This window comes from Drosophila kikkawai, chromosome 2L, assembly GCF_030179895.1.
Source record: "Drosophila kikkawai strain 14028-0561.14 chromosome 2L, DkikHiC1v2, whole genome shotgun sequence".
Classification (NCBI taxonomy): domain Eukaryota; kingdom Metazoa; phylum Arthropoda; class Insecta; order Diptera; family Drosophilidae; genus Drosophila; species Drosophila kikkawai.
The window spans coordinates 23001666-23028076 of record NC_091728.1 but is presented as its reverse complement, the minus strand read 5'-3'; the positions used below and the strand labels follow the sequence as shown (position 1 = coordinate 23028076).

Here is a 26411-nt window from a genome sequence, read left to right as displayed (position 1 = left end):
ACAAAAAGAAAGAAGAAAAGGAACTTTGGGATGGTTTCGGTTCTTAACCCGATCGCACCTGAAAATAGTGGGAAGAGTTCCACTTTCAGATACAATTCTCACTCTGTTTCTTTGTTTCTTTGTTTATTAGCTCTCGGATACCACCTCTCTCTCTCTCAGTATCTTTCTCTCTCCGAAACTCCCGGCGTGCACTTGAGTTGTGCTCTCCCTGCACTTGTTGCACTGTGGGGATTTTAAAAGATATTTTGGAACAAATGTTTTTTAGATGTGTCAATTTTTATATTTGAAATTCAAACTTTGAATTTTAACGATTTAAGAATACTTAATGCTACTAAAATATTGCAAATATAAAATTAACGGTCAGGTAATAAACTATTTACTTTTAAAGTTGTATTCATTGTTCTTAATATAAAATATTCAATAATAATTCAGGCAATCATCTTAAGTTTTAACTAATGTTTTGTATTAAAGCTACATATGTTAATTATGTAGATAGCCAAATCATTTGTATTTAGAATCTGCCTAGGGATATATAATTACAATGTGTTATGTTAAAAAAAAAATGGTTAAATATTTTCCATAGTGCATAGCTACGAGATCGCTCTCCTGTCAAATTATTTACATGCTCGGATCTGGGCCCAAAGCCAAGGCCCGTTGGCGGGGCAGAAAGTGGTGACGAGGGGGCGATCGGGATTGCATTAACTCTAATTTCCCGTTTACGAACACGAAACGAAAACGTTCATGTTTTATGGCCGTTGCATTTAATGAGTTATTTTCGTATTTTCGTATTTGTTTAGATAATGCGTGCATAAACAAAGGGCGGCGGGGAAAGCAAACAGCATTGCGCATAAATTGTTTATCGAGCATCCCCAGCAGCCCCAGCCCCTCGAATTTATGGAGTTTACGAAACTCGAAACACAGAAAACGAAAATCGATTCAAAATCCCAGCAGGCTCAGGTGAGAGGCGATGGCCAATTTTTTATCATTAAAGTGCCGTAAGGGAGGAGGGCCCCTCTCCGAATTATCAAAAAGTCCCGAACTTCAGCTGGGTTATTTATGCACATTTTGTGTGAAATGCTAATAAATTTTAATGGAATTTTAAAAACATGCTTTATGGACCCGTCCTGGGCAAGGGTTTTGGGAACACGAGACCCACTTCCCTGGGCGTCATAAATTGGCGGCTACCGTTCCGACTGATGGGCAGCCCCGCCGATCCTGCATAATAACGATACAGATACAGATATCGTCGCTGCGATATACCCACAGAATCGAGGAGCTGATGGCAGCATTACAAGGCACAAAAAGAAGAGCTCCCTAACACTTTCAATCGCTTCGAATCGGACTGGGACTCGGAGTTGGGATAGGAGGCCTCCTTATAAAAGCACAAAACCAGATCTGGCCTAACCTTATATAATTTACAACCACAAGAAAGGCGAGTGTGTGTGTGTGTGTGTGTGTGAGTACTTGTGTCCTTTTTTCCTGCCAACGACCGAACGAAGAAGCGACGCTGACCGTTCTGATTGAATGATTTCACTGATCGAGACAAAACATGTTAAAGATCGTGAGATGCTGGACTCCATCTCCTGCTCCATCTACGTCTCCAGATACACACAGCAGCCGGGGATCGGGAAAGGGACTTAAGCAGGACACTGAACAAAAAAAAGTATTGGAAAAATAAGGCCAATAGTATTTATAAGATGCATAAAACATTAGATTTTAAATTGGATTTTATTCAGTGATTATTTACTAGAACAAATATTTAGAAAGATCTGTCTTCTCCTCTCCTTTATTTTGTATTTAAATCGGAATTTAAAATATTATATTATGTAATAAAAATTGTTATTAGATTCGGTCATGGTATTACGTCTTCTTTTTACGATGATGAATTATGAATTAGAAGTAATCGACTCGGTTGGATGCGCAGGTACTAACAGTGCTTTATACACTAGAAACATAATAAAAACCTAACCATTTCACCAGCACTTTAAATGCAAATGCAGAATTTGTAATTTCTCTCCGTGGATCCATCATGCAACAGCAGCAAAATGCTGCCTCGGCTGCCGCTGTTGATAAAAATAAACTTGGCAAAAAGCGTCTTCCTCCTCAGAGCCCGATCCGGGGACGCGGCTTGGAAAAGCACAAGAATGATGAGGCAGCAACACGAATTATGTGATCGCCGCTGCATCTCGTCTGCCCTCGGAGACGGTGTGCGTGCGGGTAACCCAAAACCAGTTGCTGATAGAGCACCAGGCACAGCACCCAGCAGGGCTCGCAAAAACTCCCCAAACACCGCCAAAAAAAAAAAATAAATAAATAAATAAATAAGAAGAGGCACACAGCACACACAATGGCAGCAATCGCTCTCCGCCTGCCCTCAGCTGCCGCTTTTTATAAACAATAAATTTGCACATAACTAAAACAGAATACTCGACATTTGCATAGTATCGAGAACGAATCCCCCGGGGTATTCTTTGGGGCTGTGCGTGACCAGACAATTGACGGGGCCTACAGGGGGCCTGGGCTTTGAGGTCGAAAGTGAGTTCAAAGCTGGGTCCATTTCCATTTGTTTAAATACTTAAAAACGTAAGCCAACTCATTAGGGATTACCCATACCATATATTTAATATACTTATGACTACTAATAAATCTGTTTAGTTTAGTAACTAAAATCTTAAAATAAATTGTAACTTGTATCTTTCCTGACTTGCTTATATTTTTAGGCATTTTATAAGTATAACCATTGCCATTGAATAAAACACAGCAGCTTTTCATTAAGAGACAACAGGAAAACCCCAATGGAAAGCTCACCAACACAAACTCCAATATAAAATATATACTTTTAATGGCCATAAATTCTTAAAAATAAGTTGCGTAGACATTAAACGAAAGTTATCCGGTATCCAAAGGTTCGGAGTTGTCATCTTCCAAGCGGTTTGGTAACCACTCAGCCGGGTCTCTGTGTCCCAAGGCAACTTTTCTACAACTGAGGTAATTAGCTAAATGCCGCGGCCCAATCTAATCGACAGCTCCGGCAAGGCACTTTGGTGAAACCCGCGAGGCGTTGGTCAACTCGACTCAGTTTCCAGCGGATCGGAAAACTTTCATTCAATTGCAGCGGCATCAAGTGAGCAGCAAATCAAGCGTTGCACGTATGCAAATGGAGTCTACAGACTTGCCGCACTCCACACGCACTCTTGATGTAAGGCAGCAGCACTCGAAATAAAATAGAAACCAGTGTTTAAATAATTTGTATATGTTTTTTAATTGAAAACACCAAAGACATGGTTAAGTAAGTTGAGAGCGATGGGTTTTTGGTTGGCAATTTAAATCGGTAGTTCTAGTTGGTATTAAGCTTGTAATGAATTATATAGAATTAAATTTAACAAATCTTTTATACAAAGTGTTTTAACTATTTGTCATTTCACATTACATTCTCATTACATTCATAAGTTTCTAAAGTTCGATATTTACCTACTTAATTTTTAACAATTCTTTGCAAAATATATACACTCGCGGAACACTCATTTCCACTTTACCATTACAGACATTTCTTTTGGTGCAGATTCCTAGACGGACTCCAAAGTCCGGCTCCCTTCCTGTCGGTGGCGGCACTGTCCACTTGACCAGGCGACAGACCCAACAACAACCCTCGCTGACAGGGACAAAAGCAACAACAGCTGCAACAACTGCAACATGGATGACACGTCAATCGCGCGCTGCCCACTTGGAGCGTGCGAGTCGTGGCAGGGAACTGGATTCGCCAATTCGAGCCGTTTCATCCGCGACAAATTAAGCTGCAACGACCAGAACGACTCCTTGTACTTCCCATTAATTAGCACTAAAATAGGCAGACTGGCGGAGAGCGGGGCAGCCCTGGCCTTTCGATTTCTACGAAATCACGGACATCTATCAGCGGCAACAAGCCGCACAGCCTTGTATGCTGTCCGTTAAGGCATCTGACAGCCGCCTAAGCAGTCAATTGATGTGCCCAAAGTGGGCACAGCATCCAGAACTCAGCATCCAGCATCTAGATCCAGAGATCTAGCGATCCAACCAAATCAAATTCAATTGAAGATGCTGCCGCAGTTGACGAAGAACGCCATATCTATATGATAGACAACATATCAATTTCGGGTGCCTGCCCTTTCTCCGCATTTACACTGGGAATAGAATTTTTATTTCGTTGGAAAAGCATTTCTAAACTCGCAATTTAGTGTTTAAATCCCATGAAAGGATGTTTAAAGGTACGCAATAAATAAATTAAGTATTTCCATTCCAACTCTTGACATTGTGCGAATGCTTTTCCCTTACTCTTCAGTATTCATTTGCCAAAGTGCACTAACTTTCTCTCTGTGCAGCCGGCTTGCAATATTTGGGCAACCTTCGACGTCCATTTGTCTATTGGGCAGAAATGTGTCCATCATAAAACGTCAATTAGCTGATTGAAATCAGCGCATGCGATCCGCAATTATTTCAATTTATGGCCAACAGGAAATTGCGGCTGCGGCTGCTGCTGCGGCAACTGTCATTGCGCAGAACAAATGACATGATCAAGATGCCATTGAAGATGGGCCGGGGATTTGGGCTGGGTCTGTGACTGGCACTGGGTCTGGGATTTGGATGCGGTCTGCGCCTCTATTGCCTTCTATTTCGTCTTCTATTTCGCCGGCGCTGGGCGGGTTTGGTGGCGTACTTTATGTAACGATCGCCGATCGGGGCAACTTTGCAATGCAAATTCTCCGGCATTGCCACGGAAATGCAACGGCAGGCCTTCGCTCTGCAGGGATTGCCACGACGACCATGGCTCCAGGCGATCCCAGCTCTGCGGCGATCATCCTCAGCAAATGAGGCTGTCTTCTTCAGCAGCTTGGGGCCCAGCCTTCCGCGCTCAGCTCTCGGCTTTCAGCTTCGGCATATGCTAATTTGCTTGTCAAAATGACACATCGATCAGGAGGGACTTTGAGGCAGGGGAGTGTAGTGTAGTCTAGTGTAGTCGCCGAACGGAGCAGAGAATCTGATAATCCCTACGATTTTCAGTGGAAGCCTAAAGGTATGCCGCGGCTTTGTTTGCGTCGGCGACAGTCGATTTTCCTCCAAGAAGATAAAACAGATTACAGGGAGTAGTGGCTTTTATTTCGCTAATAGGAAAAGGAGAAAGGTGTGAACCAAGAACACTGAAAATAATTCCTCATTTTAGTTATATGACAATATGTACAAAATGTTTATGTTTTGGTTAGAAAGAAGACATTTCTGCCTCTGTTTGAGTCCGTTTTTTAAAGTGATCTCCAAAAGTTAAATGGACATAAGGACACATCTTGTTATAAATATAAAATAGTTTAATATCCACCATTACACATATCTATTTTTCAATCCCAGTTAAAGGTACAGTTTTCTCTCAATACACATATTTTGAGGACCTCAGAAAGGGGAATCCATCAAGCAACCCAACAAGGGGCCCTAAAAAGCAGATACAGCTATCTTAAAAAATAAACCCATAAAAACACAACAATGCAGGCAAAAGGTGAATGAATGGCAGCTGCATCGGCAACGGCAGCGGCAGCATCAGCCAAATTGAAGTGTCCGTCTCTTGGTTTCTGGTGCAGTTTTTACTGGCCCTATTTGCTGCCAATTTACTGACGTATTGGCCCGGCCCAAGAGCGTGTGAATGGCAACAGCAGTTTTCAGGGCTGCTTCGCGCCTCCGCTCCTCACCTACCACGCACGCACACACACTTCCTATGCAAATTCCCGCACATGAGCGTTTTGAAAGCGGATTTTCCGCCGTTTTTTACGATCCGAGAGCAGGGCTTAGGCGTAGTCCGGGGTTGGGTTAGAAGGTAGTTAGACTTAGCCGTAGCCAAATTCACTGTTCGACACGCTGTGGCGGAATAGTTTTAGAGAGTGCGTTTTATGGGGCCCACGCAGCCATGAAAATGTGTTAATGTGCGAGATTTGGGCCGGGATTGGGCTTTGGGCTTGGATTTCCCCGAAGTCTGGAGTGACAGCTAAACGGGGGCCCGCCGAAAAGTATGCAGTGAGAGGGGAGTGGGGATTGGAGATTTCGGAGTCGGGTGTGGAGATCTGATATTGGAGAGTGCTAAGGAGTGGGGGCGCGAGCCCCGGCTAAACAATTGCAAAAGTGTAAAATGTGTTAAGCCAACTGAAATGGGAAACCCTCTTCGTCCTCACCCACCCTGTTGCCCTCCCCCTACCTATACCTCACCCCTGGGTGCCCCAGCTTAGCAACATTTGTTGAAGCCCCCCACCAGCGACTTAGTTTTTACTTTGATGGATGTAAAGCTCTTTGTTGTACACCGAGGAAAATATTTATAATTATAAAAACAATAGGTGTTTAGATCATTCCCAGTTAAAGATATATTGTTATTTGTTATATCAACATTTATTTTATATAATAAATTAAAGAAATATATAAAAAGTGGCTAGGTAAATGTATTATTGCATATTGTTATTGAAAAAAGTTATTTATTTCTATTCATATGCATAGAACGTGCGCTTGGAAAAGTTTTTAAATATAGAAATAACTACTTATTTCAATTCTATAATATTTTAAGTCCTGTTACCTTTCAGTTTCTCTCAGTGTAAGTACATTCCTTATGTGAACGAGTGCGTTTGAGCTTGTGCTGGATTTATTTGTGGCAACACAAAGATTTTTTAATGGCATCTTTTGTAGCAATTTCTTACACACTCTCCCGTGGCTCGGGCCCAAACCCAAAGCCATTTCATAAGCACTCGCACATGTGTGTGTGTTGCAAATGGCACCCCAACTTGAGGAGGTTAAGTCTGAGGAACTCTTTTTAGCACAAATAAACTTGGCTACATTGTTGCCCGGCTTTTGGCCACTCCCTCCCCTTGAGCAGCGAGCCTCCTCTGGCGTCGAGGAAATGGATGTGTGTGACTTGGGGGTGTGTGAATGCCTTTGAGTGTGTGCACTCAGGCAAGGTGTTTGCCTGTTAAATTATATAACAATGCAATGAACTGTAAAATACGCAGCTAAGTGCTGCTCCTTAGAGCTCGCCCTCTACCCTACCCGCCACAGCGGGAACTCTGCTCAAGGACCAAGAGAGTGTGGCTGGGCTCCATAATTGGACCGAGGTGACAGGAGACATTGCTCAGCTAGCCACACAGAACGCCATTAACTTGTTTAATTAGAGCATGCCAAATTAAATGGCCAAATTATGCAAATGTTGTCGGTTCAGAGAGGGAGAACCGAGAATTATGAACCAGGAAGATATGAAACTAATTAAGCTTTGACATTAATAAAAGTAAATAGGCTCAACGTTTTCTTGGCAACTCTGATTAATTGGAAAATTTTGTGTTATTTGAGGAATATTTCTTGAATAATATTTTTAATATTTCTGTATCTTTTCTTCTGATATTTAATCTTGCAAACATGAAGGATTTTTAGTTAGCCGCTTTTATAAGTTAATGGGAACTGATCTCATATTTTTAACAACGAATCTTTAGCAAACTTTACATTAATAAATTTAAATAAGACTAATCTGAGGTAATGCAAATAAATGGAACTCCTTTAAGTTAAACCATAATTTAACGTGATTAATAATTTCAGAGCCGCTCTGTCTTATCGCTCCTCAAGGTCAAGCCCCAAACCCTCGCAGCACGCCACAAATTGTGTTAAATAATGAAAAACTAAATTAAACATTAAGATTAAAGTAGAATGTGAAAATTATGCAAGGCCAACTGCTAATTTATAAAACAAACACACACCGCGCGGCACGCTAATGTGGGCTAAATATGAATTACCGCGAAAGTATATAGTGCACAGTTAATTAAATCATAATGACCGCTCCACATGCAGCCGAGGTCCAGGGAAAATCAATTAAATGTGGCATACTTTCCGGGTGCCGCCCACGACTCAGGCTCGGAGTGTGTGTGTGTGCTGGGTGTGCGTGTGCGTGGGCGACTGTAGAGAGCGGCCAGAACTTTTCAATTTTGTGGTAAACGCTTTAATATGGGCGGGCACAATCCGAGAACCATTTAAATTCAAATCGAAGCCAAATGGCTTTACTTATATGCGAAATTGAAGACAGCTCGGCGAGGGTTGGAAGTTGGAAAGAAAAGGAGTCCGCCCGAAAGCACTGCGACCCTTAATTTAAAGATTACTTTTCCCCCCATTTGGTTTTGTTTGCTTTCAATTGTTTTTATCAGTTTACATTCGAGAGTAACAAAACAGAAAAAATAACAGCGACAGACCGACCGAACGACGAGCGACAAACAAATAAAATCCACCCAAAGGGGCGGCGAGAGATTTAGCTGTGATTTAGTTGGGGAAATCGCTGAAAAACACATAAACTTTTTGCTCTCCCCGGCTTTGGCTTTTATTGGCATTGCTGTCAGCGGAATTTGGGGGGAGTTGGGGGCGCTGTTTATATTTGTTTCGATTTGTTTGAGCAGCAGCTGAGGCCCCAGCTCAAGCCGAGTGCAGAGCTTCGATTTAATTGAAACTTTGCTCATTAAATGGCTGAGTGAAGGAATGAAAAGTTTTCATACATTTTGCATACTTGCCTGCAAAACGGGGCAGCTCCCTGCATTACTCTTTTCCTCACGGGGAAGGGGCAATGGAATGCAGACAAGGTACCCCAAGACACAGCGAATGAAATATTATAAATGATGTCACACAAGGCGATGAGCGGCAGCTTGTCAAAAACACATGTGTCTAAGCGGGATATGTAAAGGGGACACTAGGGAAAAATTCGAAGCTTAACTAAGGAATATAAGTAGAGAACTTTCAAGGCCACCATATGGGAAGGGGCTTAGAGCGGACTTGAGGCTCTTTGAATAACGTATTCTTAAGGCTTTTGGTTTGATTTTCAAGATTTTTACGATCTTAAAAATATCTTAGTTGATAAAATTACTTACTGCTATGGCATACATTCAGCGCGTTACGCATCTTGTTGCTTATAAATCGTTTGCAGCTCTAGTACTTCTATATTTCACGCTCTTAAATTTCCCAGCGGAAGGGAAACTAATCTTGTTGCCAAGGGAAATCCTCTTGCATATCGTACATCAAGTACATGGGCGTTGAGCATCTTACTTTCTCTGATACCTCTTCTTAAGGTAGGTTTAAGTGGTTATGTTACCATCCTAGTAACCTTCAGTTGAAGCTGAGCTTCGGTTTCTTTTAATACCTCTAGTACTTGCGATATTTCTTACGGTGCAGATGTGTAGATGAAGCCCTCAGAAGTAGACAATAATAATGATTGTTCCGCCAGCAGGGAAAAACTTGTGCTGTGACCCCGCTCCACCTTCGATCCATTGTGTTCCGCTGCGTAGCGCTCCGTTCGGTTACATTTGCTCTGACTGATGAGACAATTTGTCATTTTCCACCAGAAGCGACTCGGCAGCTCTACCCCCGGTTGACAAACCCTGACAGGGAACTACTACTCGCAGTCTAGAAGGTCCGCCGGCAACTGGGACTGCCACCCCGAACACCCTGCCTATTTTTTCGGGCTGCATCAGCTGGCTCGAAAGTAATCATAATTCTCGGGCCCACAAAAAGCGAGAGTGAAGTGCGGAAATGCAAATACGCATAAGTTGGGAGGCCGGAAAAGCGGGCTGACCAAATAGCTGCTGGCCTCGTCCGAGAGAACAAAGTGCGATTATCTGGCCAAGGAACGGCTATGAATAATTATTAAAAATTTAAGAGCGCACGCACTTCATTCGGGGGTATAAAATAAAAATTTAATGGCATTTAAGTGGCCCCCGGCCATGTCCTTTATGTGCGGAGAGACTCCTCCCCAATCCGGCAGAGGCTGAACAAAAAAAAAATGTATTTTTTCTGGCAGGCACAATTAATATTATGGCGTGGCAGCCAAAGTTGATGTGGCACCTTGCCCAGCCCCCGAGAAAGAAGCACAGGAAGCACTTAGCGTCGCAACATGCGAAATAAAAAATCGTGTAGCCCGCCTTGCGGGGCAGGATCGGGGCTGGAAAAGGGGACGGGACGGAGCCATTGAACTTGTTTCGGGCGGCTGGCAAAGGTCGCCAATGGGGAGTCACAAAATGAAAAGCCAAATAAATAAAACGAAACGAAACGAAACGGAGAAGAGCAGTAAAAAGCTCATAAGTGCCGGGCCATAATTCAAACTCGACGCTGTACTCCGTGCAATTACCGTGTCTCGGGAAATTGCCCGCTGCCTTTGTTCGGCCTTATCGCCTCGCTTATCGGAGGCCCACTGTCTGCATATGCCGGGCAGCGCCTAATTGGGCTAATTCCTGCCGGATCCGGACTTAAAGCTGCCTTTCTTTGCGCTCTCAACATCCGTCAGAAACTTATGCAAAATAAAAACGAGCAGAGTACGTGACCAAGTGCGTAATATGCAAAAAGTTGAGCCACGTCCCTACGCCCGCCGCATTCCCAATGAATGTCAGCCAAAGGACAAACACACACCGAGGATATATGTACATTCCTGCTTGTCAGACAAGTCATGGCCATGTAGGATCCCCTGGGCCACGCCGTTTGAATTCCTAAGCAGGCAAACAAGCACGAAGCCGAGGCAAAAGTAAAAGTTTCCCTTTAATTTCGGACAATTTATTTTAATTTGCTGGCAAAAGGAGCGCTGGCTTTCTCACTTGCAAATCGTGTGGCGTGCAATTAGGCGACGCTTTCACTAACAACAAAGGCGAATCGCAAGTAATTTGAATAGAGTGACATGGAGCCTGGCACTGTCAACGTCCCGTTTCCCCAAGCGAGTCCCCCAGGAGCAGGCCACTTCCCCGGGCACCTCGACAGCTGCTGATGCCGAACACGGTGCGTATGATTGATGCAGACTACCAGACGCCGCAAATGTAATTTGCGAATTTCCCTTTCTGCCATTCGCTCTTTGGGGACTCCGATGACGGATGAACTTTCGTATAGTCTTCGGTCACGTTAAAGACTCAATGTGTTAAAGTTTCATTGGTGTATTGGGCAAGGTGCAAATTAGAGAGGGTCTTGCTGGAAGAATTGAAAATGTGGGTTTCAGAGAAAGTGAAAGCTTAAAAAATAAGTATGTGTCTACTCATTTAAGTTAATATTTTGGTCTCTTGGTGGTTGAAGGAAGGATTTTTTACTTTATCTTACAATTCATTTTTTTCAGCATTGCCTTCATAGAAAATGCTCTTCGGAGACCTTAAAGATTCGGCATGTTGAGACTGCATCGATCTCCATTTTGGCCTAGGTAAATTCAATCAAGTTCTGCCATTTGCAAGCTAAATTGAAAACATATGTTTCCGCCTTGGCATTTTCCCCAAACTTAAGACAAACAGAGAGGGTGGCGGCGGGCGGATGCTACTTAAAAATGTTGCACACGTACAGCCAATTGTGAGCAAACATTTCAGGGGGAGAAGCTTTGGGGGGAAGTCAAAGAACTTTGCCGCCATCTCCCGAATTCCCCTGACAGGCTGGCAGCGGCAGTGGCAGCTTCATCAGGCTCCCACATAAACATCCTCATCCACATCATCATCATCGTCGTCGTGCCCATCATGAGGCTCATCAGCATCAACTTGTCTGTCCCTACATCGCCCCAAGAGCTACTAAATTTCACGCAATCACGACCACACACATACATACACCGAGTCCTTGGTCCTTCTTCAATTTTCCCTGCTTTTTTTTTTGTGTGCTGCCAACTGCCTAATAAAATATTTAGTTGCTGGGAGTCATTGACAAGTTTGCAGACAAGGTTCTTCGGGTTTTGTGGTCTCTTTATACTCCTTGATGAGACAGAAGCGAGGCGGACAGGTGAGTTGTGCCTGTTTCTCACCTTCTGACTCTGCTCTTAGCTTTACACGGAAAGAAAATATGGTGAGTTTATCTATAGATTTTTCGTTTTATAAAAATATGTAACAAGGGGTTCATTATTATTTAAGAGCATTTAACTAAGTAAAGTATTTAAAAAAAGTATAATCAAATGAAATAATTCTTAGTTATGGTGTTTTCTCTCAGTATACCATTTCCTTTCCCAGTTTTTTACGAGGCCTCAAATCTATTAAAGGCCCATTGACAGCGCTTTGCTCCAGGAAATAATGAAAAATTCAAAAACCAATATTTAAAATGCCATCAAATCAAACAAAGTGCAACAATGTGTGATCCCAAATCGGGACAGCTCAGTCCCGTTTTCGGTATCCTTTCAGCGTTTAATATCTCATCAAGTGTTGCGCTTTACGACTACTTAAAAACCCATAAAAAACAAAGCGAAATAAAACTGTGGCGAAGCGAGGCCCTCCTGGCAAGCGGAGATCCCGAGCAAAATCAACGCCCAAAGCCGTAAATTCCCTCCCGTCGGTTTCGGGTATTTCCGGGGCAAAGCTGCTGAAAGGAAAGCGAAAGGAAATGCAAAGGCAAAAACAGCCACAGAGCAGCGACAGCAGCAAGATTTAATGATGCAGCATGATTTGCGCATAAAAAAGGAGCGAAATAGAATAGAATCAAATGGAATGGCAGTGGCTGGGATCGGGGCTGGTGGCGTGCCAGGAGCAGGCATTATGGCTTGACAGACATCGGCAACTGCTGGACAAGCTTTGATAAAATGCAGCGCACACACCCACAGCAGAAACATCCTCACAGTTGTCCTGTGTGTAGTATCACATACATGTTATATGTATATATATATAAATATATATAGTATGTTCTAACATTTTAGTTGCGCATAAAATGTTAAAGTACTTTCCCCATTCCCTATGTGTGCAGCAGAGGAAGGAGAATAAGGAAGCAACTCGGTTGGCTGGGCAAACGAAAGTTATATATGCACGTTACATATCCACACACGATATATACATTGGCAGGAATTTATATGCAAGCCTGGCAGCCAGCAAAGGGGTGAATAAACCCGGAATACCCAAGCGAATTTGTTAAAGCTACAGTGGAGACCGGGAGCTCTCAAGTCCTACGTCGAAATTTTTATTTTATACCAGGTACTACTCTTAGAACACAAGTTCAGGTTCTTTGCAATGTATACAAAAATAAGTATTTAAGATCCGATAAAGAATATATGTATATTCGTTAAGGCACTCACAGATACAGAGAAAGCATTATAAAATAACCCCAACATCTTTATAAGATAACAGACTATGTGCTTAATATCAAAAAGATATAAGGGTAAGTAAATAGTTTCACAAATTCTGCAAATAAGTTATAAGAATGAAAGATATTTCTCACATATGTATTTATTGGATGTACGTGTTTTCCATATATATTGGATACATATTTGTCTATGGGAGATCATCTCGGGAATGTGATTATATATTTTACTTTTAAATAATAAATGTATCTATATATTTTAAGGAGATATCTCTATAATCAAGAAAAATTACAGACAAACGGACAGGAGGATAAATTTGGCTAGATCGACGCGGTTTTTTTGGCTGATCGGATCTCTTATTTTTCCATCAAACTTCTAACTGAAATTTAATTGTAAGGGTATAAAAAGTTATCGATATACATAGTACAGTGCAATATTTGAAATAGTTTTTAAATATTATTTTTATATGAAAATGTAAATAGAACCAAAATTTAAAAATTTGCTTTTCCCCAGAGAGGTGGGTTTAAATTTCGAGCAGATCAAACGGGTTTTCTCTTAGTGTATTCCGAACTATACTTTCTATTAAAAAGCGCGAGCTTTTTCGTTCAACTTGAGATCTTTTTGCATAATTATGAAATTCAATTTTCCGAGAGAAAGAGAGGGAACTGAAAAGCTCCACTTGTGAACTTGTGAAATTACCCAAATCAGACGAGCGAAAAAGAGAGAGAGAGGGGTAAAAGCTCCTACTTATCGATTTGCAGTCCCAATGGGCGGGCTTCAGTCGAGCTTAACCTCTTGAGAGGCGATATCTCGCCCTCCAAATGCAATTTTACCGACAGGTATAAATTGTCCAACCGGTTGGCTCTCAAATCAGTTTACACTAAACAAACTATCAGCTCGCAAGTGCTACATACAACCTACCATAACCCAACATGGCTTACCTCGAAGTCTGCCTGGCCCTACTGGGCCTCGCTCTGCTCGTCTACAAGTGGTCCACTGCTACCTTCCGAAACTTTGAAACGCGCAACCTGCCCTACGAAAAGCCCTGGCCGTTCTTTGGAAACGTGGCCGCCTCTGCCCTCCAGCGAATCTCATTGCAGAAGCAGCTCACCGAGTTCTATCTTCGCACGCGCCACCAGTAAGTCCTTTGTTTACCGCCATAAGCGATTTATATACTCAAGATCCGCTTTGAACTCCAGCAAAGTCGTGGGCTTCTTCAACCTCCGCAAGGCCTACGTGCAGCTCAACGATCCGGAGCTGATCAAGAAGGTCTGCGTGAAGGACTTTGACCACTTCCCCAACCACCACTTCATCCTCACCACCAACGAGCGCCTGCTGAACGACATGATCAATGTGATGAAGGATCAGCGCTGGAAGCGCATGCGAAACACCATGACCCCAGTCTTCACGGCGGCCAAGATGCGCAATATGTTTACCCTGATGAACGAGAGTTTCGCCGAGTGCCTGCAGCACCTGCACAAGTCCAGTGACTTGGAGGTGGATGTGAAGCTCCTTTTTAACAAACTTTCCAGCGACGTGATCGCCACAACGGCGTTCGGCCTGAAGGTGAACTCGTTTGAGAACCCGGAAAATGAGTTCTACTCCGTTGGCCAAGAACTAATCTTCTCCCGGGGCATCCAGTTCTTCAAGTTTACGCTGTCTGCCCTCATGCCAAAGGTTTTTACGGTAAGTCCACGAGCTTTTTAAGATCCCACCACGGAGTACCTCATCAGTGTTTTTCCCTAGCTCTTTAACATGAAGATCTTTGACGGTAAGAAGGTGGACTATTTTGTTAGTCTAGTGGTGGATGCCATGAAGCTGCGCGAGCAGCAAAACATCACCCGTCCGGACATGATTCAGTTGATGATGGAGGCCAAGAAGGAGTCTGAGAATAACTGGACAGACGACGAGATCGTGGCCCAGTGCTTCATTTTCTTCTTCGCCGCCTTCGACAACAACTCCAACCTGATCTGCATTGCGGCCTATGAATTGCTGCAGAATCCCGACATTCAACAGCGGCTGTACGAGGAGATCTTGGAGACCAGGGAAGCCCTGAAGGGTGGATCCCTGACCTACGACGCTGTGCAGAAGATGCCCTACATGGACATGGTCATTTCCGAAACGCTGCGCAAGTGGACGCTGGCACCCTCCACGGATCGTGTCTGCTCCAAGGACTACACTCTCACCGATACGGACGGCACAAAGCTCTTTGACTTCGAGGTGGGTGACCGCGTTACTATTCCTATAGCCGGTCTTCATGGGGATGACCGCTACTTTCCCGAACCCAGGAAATTTGATCCTGAGCGTTTTAGCGAGGAGCAAAAAAACGACCTTGTGCCATATACTTATATACCCTTTGGCGCGGGTCCCCGCAGCTGCATAGGTAAGCCAACTTCTGTGAAGGAATCAGATCCCACATTTTACCTTATCAGCTTATCAAACGAAATTTTATTTCAGCCAATCGATTTGCTCACATGCAGGCCAAGGGAATGCTATATCACCTGCTGCTCAACTTTAAGGTAGAGGCTTCCCCGAGGACCCTCAAGGACATGTGGGAGGAGGCAAGGAGCTTCTCCCTGACTCCCAGAAGCGGACTCTACATGCGATTGGTCCCACGCGAGTGAGCCGATCTCATAAACGAAAAGACTGAAATTGTGATAACAGACACCTTATGGATCTTATGATTATGCCACGCGAATATGACTAGACGTATATCAGTATTATGTTGTTATAATTGTACGGATTGCCTGCTATCGCCAAAGAATTAAATCAATAGTAATACTGCAAATAATTGTTATTTATCATTTGCTCTAGCTGTGTTAGATTGTATTGTCTGCTGATGATGAATTTATATGCTTGCAAGAGAAATTAAGGGATAAACAGATAAAAAGTTTTAAGGAGAAATCGCTATTTAATCGGATAAAATATTAAGTATATTTTATCCTTCAGCAGTCATATATGCAGAACTTAGTATCTACATACGAAAGAGCGCTCTGAAATAAATGACAATTTAGAGCTATATATACACTATTTTATTTTCATTCAGAAACAAGACAAAAACAATAAATTGAAAGAATAATTTAGATCCTTAATTTTGTGTCTTCCCAACTAAGGCGTCTGCTAACTAATAAGTCGCAACTTTTCTTTCTTATTCATTCTATTCTATTCATTATTATTTATGAATGCGTTTTTGTCTGCATAAAAGGAAAATTAGGAATTAGCCAAATAGAAATGTATTTGTATCATGTTTAAAGAAAATCTTTCCTATAATTAGTAAACTGATTTCTGATTTATTATCTGTAAATATTCAAGTGATAAACTTGAGATTAAAGCAACAATAATATATTGGCTTACTGCTGTTCAGTATGAAAACTAAATCCAGCAAATTTAAAGAGATAAATGCTAAAGCAAAAAAAAAAAACAACAACGTAACTTTGAAAAGCCGAAGTTTCCATACCCTTGTGCAACACCTTACTAGATGTGATTTTACAACAATGAACTTTTGATTATTTTCCTATTACATTTTCTGTTTCAGCTACAATATATTCAACAGGCATTTGACAGAGTCTGGCACCCTGGGCTGCTGTTCAAAGCGAAGCGACTCTTCCCGCCTCAACTATACATGATTGTGAAAAGTTTTCTGCATGATCGCACATTCCATGTATCGGCTGATGGGTATAAGTCAAGAGTCAAGACAATTGAAGCTGGAGTTCCGCAAGGAAGTGTTCTAGGTCCTACTCTGTATTCGGTCTTTGCTTCGGACATGCCTAGTCACTTGACAGTAACTGAAGTCGCGGAAGATGATTTACTAATAGCTACGTACGCTGATGACACTGCTGTGCTAGTGAAAAATACAAGTATTTTGGCTGCTTCATTTGGTTTACAGGAGTATCTGGATGCCTACCAAGAATGGGCTATGAACTGGAATGTGCGCATCAATGCGGACAAATGTGCGAATGTGACTTTCACCAACCGTGCAGCTAGCTGTCCTGGGGTCAGTCTTAATGGTAGAGTCATTGACCACCATAGAGCCTATAAATACCTTGGCGTTACCTTGGACCGTAAACTTACGTTCGGCAGGCATGTTGCGAACATTCAGCATGCTTTTAAGGCTAAAGTTTCCCGGATGGCATGGCTCCTGGCACCCCGCAACAAACTATCGCTTTACTCCAAGGTCATGATATATAAGTCAATACTAGCCCCCTCCCTGTTTTATGGCCTTCAAGTTTATGGAATTGCTGCAAGATGTCATTTGAACAAGATACGGATTCTTCAAGCAAAAACATTAAGGAGGATCTCTGGGGCTCCTTGGTATATGAGGACTAGAGACATTGAACGAGACCTAAAGGTGCCCAAGCTTGGAGACAAACTTCACACTGTTTCAACTAAGTACATGGAAAAACTTAACAATCACCCTAATAGTCTGGCTAGAAGATTAGCCACCGCTGAACACAGAACACGAGTCAGGAGAAGACTTAAACGTCACCACCCTCAAGACCTCCCCGACAGGATCTTGACATAAAATATCAGACAAAACATGAAAATCATTTCAAATTATGTAAACATAACTTAACTTAATACTCCTCCATAACAAAGCATTGTAAACATAGAATTAACTTCCAATTAGGTTTAGTTGCCAAATATCTAGGTAACAGTGCACTAGTCAAATAAAATTTCATTATTTTTTTTCCAAAAAAAAAAAAAAAAAAAAAAAGCTACAATATATGATATTATCGTACGAGTTGTTTAAATTATAAACATTGTTGTAAATCGTAAAATGCGTTGAATGCATTTTTTTATTTCCAAAGAGGACCTAGATTTATATGAGTCACATGCTTTGAAGTATTGTAATTATCAGATCAGATTTGACGACATTACTCAAGTTGGATTTTAAATTATTTGATTTTGAATAATTGTTTTTTTCTTTAATGATTAGATTGCGCGGCTTCAGATAAGGTCAAACTTAGCTACCTAGAGAAATCAATGCTTTTAGAGAGCAGCAAAATATTGGTTATCAGAATACTCTCTGAAATAAGAGCTCCACTCAATATTTTCACAATATCTACCTATATAAAAAAGGCACTGAGAGAACAAAAGCTCTTTAAACTAACAACAATTACCCAAACATAGCGCCCGGTTACTTCTCCTTGTTTGACATCACAACAGCAACAGTCATAACAAACAACTCTAACCTGTTCAAAAACGATATCTCTCTCTTTAAAGCAATCTATATAGATATACTTGTTATACATACATATAGCAGTACCCATAATCTACAAGGGAGGGTATAAATTGCGCAGGCAAGTAGTTGGGGATCTCAGTTCGGAATAAAATAGGCAATTGGAGACACCTCAGTCATGGCTGCACTGGAAATATTTCTGGCCCTCTTGGCCATTGGTTTCCTGATCTACAAATGGAGCACGGCCACCTTCAAAACCTTCCAGGAGCGAGGCCTGTACTTCGAGAAGCCCTACCCATTAGTGGGCAACATGGCTGGCTCGGCCTTGCAGAAAGCCTCCTTCCAGAAGCAGCTCAGCGAGTTCTACGATCGCACTCGCCAGCAGTAAGTCAACGTAGATTCTATCACCGCATGGCCAAGTGCTTTCAATACAACTTGATATTCCAGCAAGATTGTGGGCCTCTTCAATCTGCGCACTCCAATGATCCAACTGAACGATCCCGAGTTGATCAAAAAGATCTGCGTAAAGGACTTTGACCACTTCCCTAACCACCAGCTCTTTATAAAAACAAATGAGCGTTTGATAAATGACATGCTCAGTGTTATGAGAGATCAGCGTTGGAAGCACATGAGGACCACTCTGACCCCGGTATTCACGGCGGCCAAGATGCGCAGCATGTTCACCCTGATGAACGACAGTTTCGCCGAGTGCCTTCAGCACCTGGACACCGAATCGGGAGCAGCTTCGGGAAGAAGTTTCGAGGTGGACATGAAGGTGCTGTGCAACAAGCTCTCCAATGATGTCATCGCCACCACTGCATTTGGGCTGAAGGTGAACTCGTTCGATAATCCGAAAAATGAGTTTTACGAGATTGGTCAGTCCCTGGTCTTCTCCCGCGGAAGCCAGTTCTTTAAGTTTATGTTGTCCTCACTCGTCCCAAAGATTTTCAGTGTAAGCCATCACATTTACATGTCCAGAACTACTTTATCCTATACTTTATCCTATCTTAGTTGCTTAAACTGACCATCTTTGAGTCCAGCAAAGTCGATTACTTCGTGCGCTTAGTGGTAGAAGCCATTAAATACCGCGAGAAACAAAATATTAACCGGCCCGACATGATCCAGCTGCTGATGGAGGCCAAGAAGGAGTCCCAGGATAACTGGTCGGACGACGAGATCGTGGCCCAGTGCTTCATTTTCTTCTTCGCCGCCTTCGAAAACAACTCCAATCTTATCTGCACCACCGCCTACGAGTTGCTCCACAATCCAGAAATCCAGCAGCGGCTGTACGAGGAGGTTAAGGAGACCCGGGAAGCTCTGAAGGGAGAATCCCTGACCTATGACGCCGTGCAAAAGATGAACTATATGGACATGGTCATATCTGAGTCCTTGCGCAAGTGGACCCTGGCCGCTGTCACTGACCGCTGTTGCTCAAAGGACTATACTCTCACCGACGATGACGGCACCAAGCTCTTCGACTTCAAGGTGGGGGACCGCATTAATATACCAATCTCTGGTCTACACATGGACGACCGGTACTTCCCCGAGCCAAAGAAGTTTGATCCGGAGCGCTTCAGCGAGGAACGGAAGGGTGAGCTGGTGCCGTACACATATCTACCTTTCGGCGTGGGTCCTCGTAACTGCATAGGTGAGTAAGCCCATTTAAAGAGATTTATGTATTTCATGTATGGCTTTCTTCAACTTATCTTCATAAACTCCAACGTACTTTTTTTGATATTTTATAGAACAACTAAAAAAAGTTAAAGATAAATGAAAGTTATACAAGTCGAATATACAAATTAATCGACCTTGTACATACCCCTTCTAATTATTTATATTTTATTCGTTCTTCTGCAGGAAACCGCTATGCCTTGATGCAGGTCAAGGGCATGTTTTACAATCTTCTGCTGAAATACAAGATCGAAGCTTCACCGAGAACCGAAAAAGATCTTTGGGGATCGGCACGCGGCTTTAACTTTACTCCCCGTTCCGGATTTTGGATGCAGTTGGTTCCCAGAAAATAAGCCCATGTAGATATTAATACTTTTGTTGAGGAATAACAAAGTTATAAGATTAAATAAAAATTGGTTTAACTTTTATTTAATTATTGTGGAAAAGATACAAGATTAAATTATTATAAGTTCGTGTAAAGCAACAGATCTAAGAATTAGTGCGACATGAAAAGCTGTAATCGTTAAATTAGGTTTGAACCAAATTAATATGGAGTAATATGGAAAGCTAACATATAACTTGAGCTTTCAAATTCCAAATAAAATGTTATTATTTTTAAATAATGGTAGTTTGTTTTTATTTTAAATTAAAATTGAAAACTGCGTCCTCGAAGTCAGCATGTACCCCGTAACAGTGGTTATATACTAAATATTGATAAATTTTCACATATATATAAGATATATGTATAAGATAAGATAATGATTGCACTCAATTCATATTATTTTGTAGTCGTTTTATTTAAGGCACAGAGCTTTTCATACCAAGTGTATCTCACTGTTAATCGACTCTAGATTACTTGTTTTTTATGCGTAAAGAGCTTCTGGGAACTCCTGCTAACTCCTTTTTCACTAATTGATGTAATTTTGCAAAAGTATCTTCTCATATTTTCCCCTGATCACACCTTTTAGTCAAAGACTTTGTTGGCGAGGTTTTCTTTTACAATTTTTTAAGGCCATCTTTATTTTTCCATTACCACCAGACGCCCTTAAAATTTTCTTAAACCATCATTATTAAAGCAGAAAGCAGATGGTGTACATAGATCCTTAAGGAAATATATGTATATAGTATTAATTAGAATAAAGAAAACGAATTTTTGTTCTGTTCAATCGGAAAGACCTACCATAAAGGAGCTCCCTATTCTCAATATGTACCCGCCACTGTCAAGGCCGAATCGCAATCTTATGCCTATCACGTTTTCAGTAACATTGCAAATTTTTGACTTATTTCATCAGCGGTTCTGCTCAAATCGATCGATTTATTTGAAGCAAATAATTTCAATAGATTTTGATAATTCATGTGATAGCTAATTGATTAACTTCTATATACTGACATAGTAATTTAGGTTAAGCTTTCTTTATTTTGAATTTTCAAAGTAACAATAGTAATGACATGACTTCAAGGGTATACAAGCTTCGGTATTACTTACAGTTTTAATTTTATCTTGGAATTGCATTGGCATAAACACTACTTTCATCAGCCTAAATATGTTATCGACACACATGACAACGTACTCGCTTTTACAATATAAATAGAAAGCTATTTAATGGATTTGATAGATTATAATACCTTATCATTTTGTACGATTACAAAGTTTTTTGCATTTTAAAGTGACTCTATCAAACCGAATGATAACAATACACACGGGGAGAGAGGAGGTTGCTTATCGAAGCGTTCACTACGTGAGAGCGTTCTCTAAAACATTTCAAAATTTATAAACAAATTAATAATCCATAACGTATCAACAATTGCCCAGCGGCAGATACGTGTTTTGTGTGTGTTCCCAACAGCCACACACAAAAACAAACAAATCCAAATGAGTCTAACCTGTTGAGAATCGATATCTCTCTTTGAGATAACCACATATACTAATTGTTACTCTATACACACATGTATATACTGTAGCTCAGCGGGTATAAATTGCGGTGGCGAGTAGTTAACCAAATTAATTCGCAATATAGTGACAAAGCGGTAAAACGTTAGTGTCCTAGCCATGGCAGTACTTGAAATATGTCTGGCCCTCTTGGGCATTGGTTTCCTGATCTACAAGTGGAGCACGGCCACCTTCAAAACCTTCGAGGAGCGGGGCCTGTACTTCGAGAAACCCTACCCATTCGTGGGCAACATGGCTGGTTCGGCCTTGCAGAAAGCCTCCTTCCAGAAGCAGCTCAGCGAGTTCTACGATCGCACTCGCCATCAGTAAGTTGTTTGTTTGTTCCATCACCACTTTGCCTTCAAGGAGCCAAATGACATTTCAGCAAGGTTGTGGGCCTCTTCAATCTGCGCACCCCCATGATCCAGCTGAACGATCCCGAGGTGATCAAGAAGATTTGCGTTAAGGACTTCGACCACTTCCCTAACCACCAGCTCTTCATAAGCCCCAACGAGCGTCTGGTCAATGACATGCTGAATGTGATGAAGGATCAGCGTTGGAAGCACATGAGGAATACTTTGACTCCGGTATTCACGGCGGCCAAGATGCGCAGCATGTTCACCCTGATGAACGACAGTTTCGCCGAGTGCCTTCAGCACCTGGACACCGAATCGGGAGCAGCTTCGGGAAAAAGTTTCGAGGTGGACATGAAGGTGCTGTGCAACAAGCTCTCCAATGATGTCATCGCCACCACTGCGTTTGGACTGAAGGTGAACTCGTTCGATAATCCGAAAAATGAGTTTTACAGTATCGGCCAGAGTCTGGTATTCTCTAGAGGACCGCAGTTCTTCAAGTTTATGCTTTCCATCGCTGCTCCTAAGCTCTTTAATGTAGGTATCATATTTGACCCCAATTAAATCACATTAATAATTGCTTTTCTTAACCCTGTCTAGTTTTTCAAATTGACCATCTTTGAGGCCAGCAAAGTAGATTACTTCGTGCGCCTGGTGGTGGATGCCATAAAATACCGCGAAAAGCACAACATCCACCGACCCGACATGATCCAGCTGCTGATGGAGTCCAAGAAGGAGACCCAAGAAAACTGGACGGACGACGAGATAGTGGCTCAGTGCTTCATTTTCTTCTTTGCCGCCTTTGAAAACAATTCCAACCTGGTATGCACAACTACCTACGAGTTGCTGCACAATCCAGAAATTCAGCAGCGGCTGTACGAGGAGGTTAAGGAGACCCGGGAGGCTCTGAAGGGCGGCTCACTTAATTACGATGCCGTTCAGAAGATGCCCTATATGGACATGGTCATCGCTGAGTCCCTGCGCAAGTGGACCTTAGCCGCTGCCACCGACCGCTGTTGCTCCAAGGACTATACTCTCACAGACGAAGATGGCACCAAGCTCTTCGACTTCAAGGTGGGCGACCGTGTTAACATACCGATCTCTGGAATTCATCTGGACGACCGCTACTTCCCCGAGCCGAGGAAGTTCGATCCAGAGCGCTTCAGCGAGGAGCGGAAGGGTGAGCTGGTGCCGTACACTTATCTGCCTTTCGGCGTGGGTCCTCGTAACTGCATAGGTGAGTGATTCATTTAACTGGGCTCTATTAACACCTAAGTACTTTAGGAAAGTAAAGGTTCAAGGAAACATTTTATAAGTTAATTAACTTGATTTTAAACTATTACTATTTCCACATTTTCTTCTTCTGCAGGAAATCGCTATGCCTTGATGCAGGTCAAGGGCGTGTTGTACAACCTTCTGCTGAACTACAAGATCGAAGCTTCACCGAGAACTGAAAAAGATCTTTGGGGATCGGCACGTGGCTTTAACTTTACCCCCCGGTCGGGATTTTGGATGCAGTTGGTTCCCAGAAAATAAGATGATATTAATAATAAATAATTTTTAGCGACGCAAAACAAATGCTTTTTTGAGTTTTAGTTTAGTTAGCTTGTTGTTATATTTAGTTAGTTGCTGGCTAAAAGTATGCTATATTTGGAAATATAATTTCTAGTCTTACACTCAAGTTTCATTTAACATCAAATTATTAAAAAAAAAAAAAACAAAAATCAAACAAAGTCCAAATATCATTAAGAAGGCCGATCGACTGTTGAAATGTTTTTAGAAAATTTAAATGTTAAAAATATTATTTATTTCTTTTTATTTTTTATTTTTTATTTTTTTATTATTGGGGTTTTGTTTCTGACAATGATTTATCGATGGGATAGTGGTTCAGTTTCAACTGTAATGAGTTTTTGGCTGAAATATGATTTAGTTATGTTATATATATATAAATAATATATTTATATGAAAGGATTAATTAAAAATTCCATGAAAACAAACAATCAAATACAAAATCCTATGGATACTCATTGATTGTCACTGTCCTGCAACAGACGGCTTACAAAATGAATAGGGTTTAAATTCAAATTCTATTGGCATTTAATTATTATTTCTGTGAAATCGCTAATCCATTTGATTGTTACAGTTTTTTTGTTAGTTTTAAATCGCTTGCGGTCAGAATGCTTAATTATTAAAACAGTGAAATTAAACAAACAAACGTTTGAAGTCTATACCAGTTTTCGGGCTAGGTTTACATCATATTCAGTGTGAGTAAACTGCCAGTCTAGAGTTCTGGTGTTATGACATAAGCAATATATGATTGGAGAGCGCAAAATTTTTGGAAAAATATATAATTAATCAGAGGTCGCATCTGTAGGAACTTGTTATTCAAATTTAGAGGCCATTAACAGGGCTGTTTTATAATCTAGCCCTTCCCTATGCTAGTAACGATTTTCTCTTAGAAATAGGATGTACCTTTAAAATATATTGCATTATTCTTCGACGTTTTTGCAATCTAGTCCATAAGATATACCTGCCTAAGAAATAATCGGTATTTCTTTTATAATCCCCACTAATATTTTTATTAACAGAAAGAGAAAATCAGTACAGAAATCTCACAGTTGATCACACTCTTAGTAGATTTCTCCTTGTTTTCTTTGAATTTATCCCTAACAACAAAGTAAAGTATTAAATTTTATTTATATTTAATAAAAACAGAAAAATTGTATTGTCTTACAACTACCGTATTAATTTTCTTATTTGCCGTAAGGTACGTCCTGTGTTTTTTTTTAATCTTATTAAATCTTATTATCATACTTAGAAAGTTAATTTTCGGTGGGCACTGACTTTTAATACCTTCTTACCGTACGTATACCGTGTATGTAAAAATAAGGCAGTCATTGTGACTTTATTTATATTTTTTATTGAAAACTAACGAAAATATTTCTTCAACAAATGCAATGCCAAGATAAAGATCACATATATACGGAAATACATTGGTATAAATTCAAACAAAATAATAACAAAAATGCGAAATATTTCCATTTACATTTTAGGATATTCAAAACTCCTTTTTATACTAACATTTGCCGAAACCCATAAGGGTGATGATACCTGCAGTTAATTACTGAAAGAACAAGTCTGATAAGCTTAACGTATAAAGCTAGATAGCGATAACGACCTGCCAATGGCATATACACTTGAAAAATAGGGAGCTCGTGCAACTTTTAAAGAAGCAAAAAAAATTATTAATAATTTTTATTAACCATTCCCAAGATTCTACTCTTGAAATTTGCAGCTTCGTATAGATATAGTAGTCTTATACAAATTAAAAATTGCGGATTTAATTTTTATTTAAAAGTAACAACGGCGATTATAAATAGGAACGATTGGAAAATGAATCGAAAAACAGCAGATAATTCTTCTATGTAAGTAAACCAATCAATCCGAATTGGCCTAGCCTGTTGAGCGATATCTCTCTTGTTCTTGTTACTTTATATATGGTACTTAGCTCGGCGGGTATAAAATGCGGTGGCGAGTAGTTGTCCAAATTAGCAATATACGAACTAAGGGGTTAAACGTTAGTGTCTTACCATGACCACATTGAAAATATGTCTGGCCCTCTTGACCATCGGTCTACTGATTTACAAGTGGAGCACGGCCACCTTCAAAACCTTTGAGAAGCGAGGCCTTTGCTTTGAGAAACCCTACCCATTAGTGGGCAACATGGCTGGATCGGCCTTGCAGAGAGACTCCTTCCAGAAAGACTTTAGCGACTTGGTTCCCAGATAATGAGCTTATGTGAATATTTATCATTTTACAGCATGAAGCGATCATATACACTATTCCATAAAATTACATGTATAATATCTCCATTGTAGAAGGCCACTTAAGGGAATTAAAAACTACCAATTAATGTATGTGGAAATAATAAATACTTGAACTTATGAAAATCTTATTTTAAGAAAAAACTCAGGAAACATTTTAGGATTAGTCTGATAGAACATCATTAACTTTTAAATACTAGGTAAACAGTTAAACGGTTAAAAACTTAAAAAATGTTATACTGCAAAATTTGAGTTTTGGTCAATAAAAATTTTTTAAATCCGATTTCGTCATTTTTTTGTTTTTTTTTGTTTTTCGAAAGTATACAACTTTTAATATGTGCAAAAATTGTTAACTTTAAAAATTATCTATTATTTCTTGATTTTTAAACACTTAAAACGTTTAGATATCTTCGCTCAG

At 41.0% G+C, this 26411-nt stretch overlaps 3 protein-coding genes across 3 annotated transcripts; all 3 read left to right on the top strand.

The window, feature by feature from the left end:
- Positions 1–13842: 13842 nt before the first annotated feature.
- Positions 13843–15826, top strand: LOC108081295 (cytochrome P450 9b2-like). The gene is made up of 4 exons (XM_017176382.2): positions 13843–14174; positions 14236–14722; positions 14783–15419; positions 15494–15826. The coding sequence occupies exons 1-4, from the start codon at positions 13969–13971 to the stop codon at positions 15658–15660; spliced, it is 1497 nt and encodes a 498-aa protein (XP_017031871.1). The 5' UTR covers positions 13843–13968; the 3' UTR covers positions 15661–15826.
- Positions 15827–18369: 2543 nt separating this feature from the next.
- LOC108081338 (cytochrome P450 9b2) lies at positions 18370–20509 on the top strand. The gene is made up of 4 exons (XM_017176479.3): positions 18370–18599; positions 18663–19167; positions 19227–19863; positions 20073–20509. Exons 1-4 carry the CDS (start codon positions 18394–18396, stop codon positions 20237–20239), a joined length of 1515 nt encoding a protein of 504 aa, XP_017031968.1. The 5' UTR covers positions 18370–18393; the 3' UTR covers positions 20240–20509.
- Positions 20510–21886: 1377 nt separating this feature from the next.
- LOC108081339 (cytochrome P450 9b2-like) lies at positions 21887–23741 on the top strand. The gene is made up of 4 exons (XM_017176480.3): positions 21887–22142; positions 22202–22706; positions 22770–23406; positions 23539–23741. Exons 1-4 carry the CDS (start codon positions 21937–21939, stop codon positions 23703–23705), a joined length of 1515 nt encoding a protein of 504 aa, XP_017031969.1. The 5' UTR covers positions 21887–21936; the 3' UTR covers positions 23706–23741.
- The last annotated feature ends 2670 nt before the right edge of the window (positions 23742–26411 follow it).

Bases quoted from the DNA above. Each gene is read 5' to 3' on its own strand.
- LOC108081295 (XM_017176382.2), top strand. From the start codon at position 13,969: ATGGCTTACCTCGAAGTCTGCCTGGCCCTACTGGGCCTCGCTCTGCTC. The intron at 14,175-14,235 runs GTAAGTCCTTTG...TTTGAACTCCAG, and splicing joins TATCTTCGCACGCGCCACCA to CAAAGTCGTGGGCTTCTTCA. The intron at 15,420-15,493 runs GTAAGCCAACTT...ATTTTATTTCAG, and splicing joins GGGTCCCCGCAGCTGCATAG to CCAATCGATTTGCTCACATG.
- LOC108081338 (XM_017176479.3), top strand. From the start codon at position 18,394: ATGGCTGCACTGGAAATATTTCTGGCCCTCTTGGCCATTGGTTTCCTG. The intron at 18,600-18,662 runs GTAAGTCAACGT...TTGATATTCCAG, and splicing joins TACGATCGCACTCGCCAGCA to CAAGATTGTGGGCCTCTTCA. The intron at 19,168-19,226 runs GTAAGCCATCAC...ATCCTATCTTAG, and splicing joins TCGTCCCAAAGATTTTCAGT to TTGCTTAAACTGACCATCTT.
- LOC108081339 (XM_017176480.3), top strand. From the start codon at position 21,937: ATGGCAGTACTTGAAATATGTCTGGCCCTCTTGGGCATTGGTTTCCTG. The intron at 22,143-22,201 runs GTAAGTTGTTTG...ATGACATTTCAG, and splicing joins TACGATCGCACTCGCCATCA to CAAGGTTGTGGGCCTCTTCA. The intron at 22,707-22,769 runs GTAGGTATCATA...AACCCTGTCTAG, and splicing joins CTGCTCCTAAGCTCTTTAAT to TTTTTCAAATTGACCATCTT.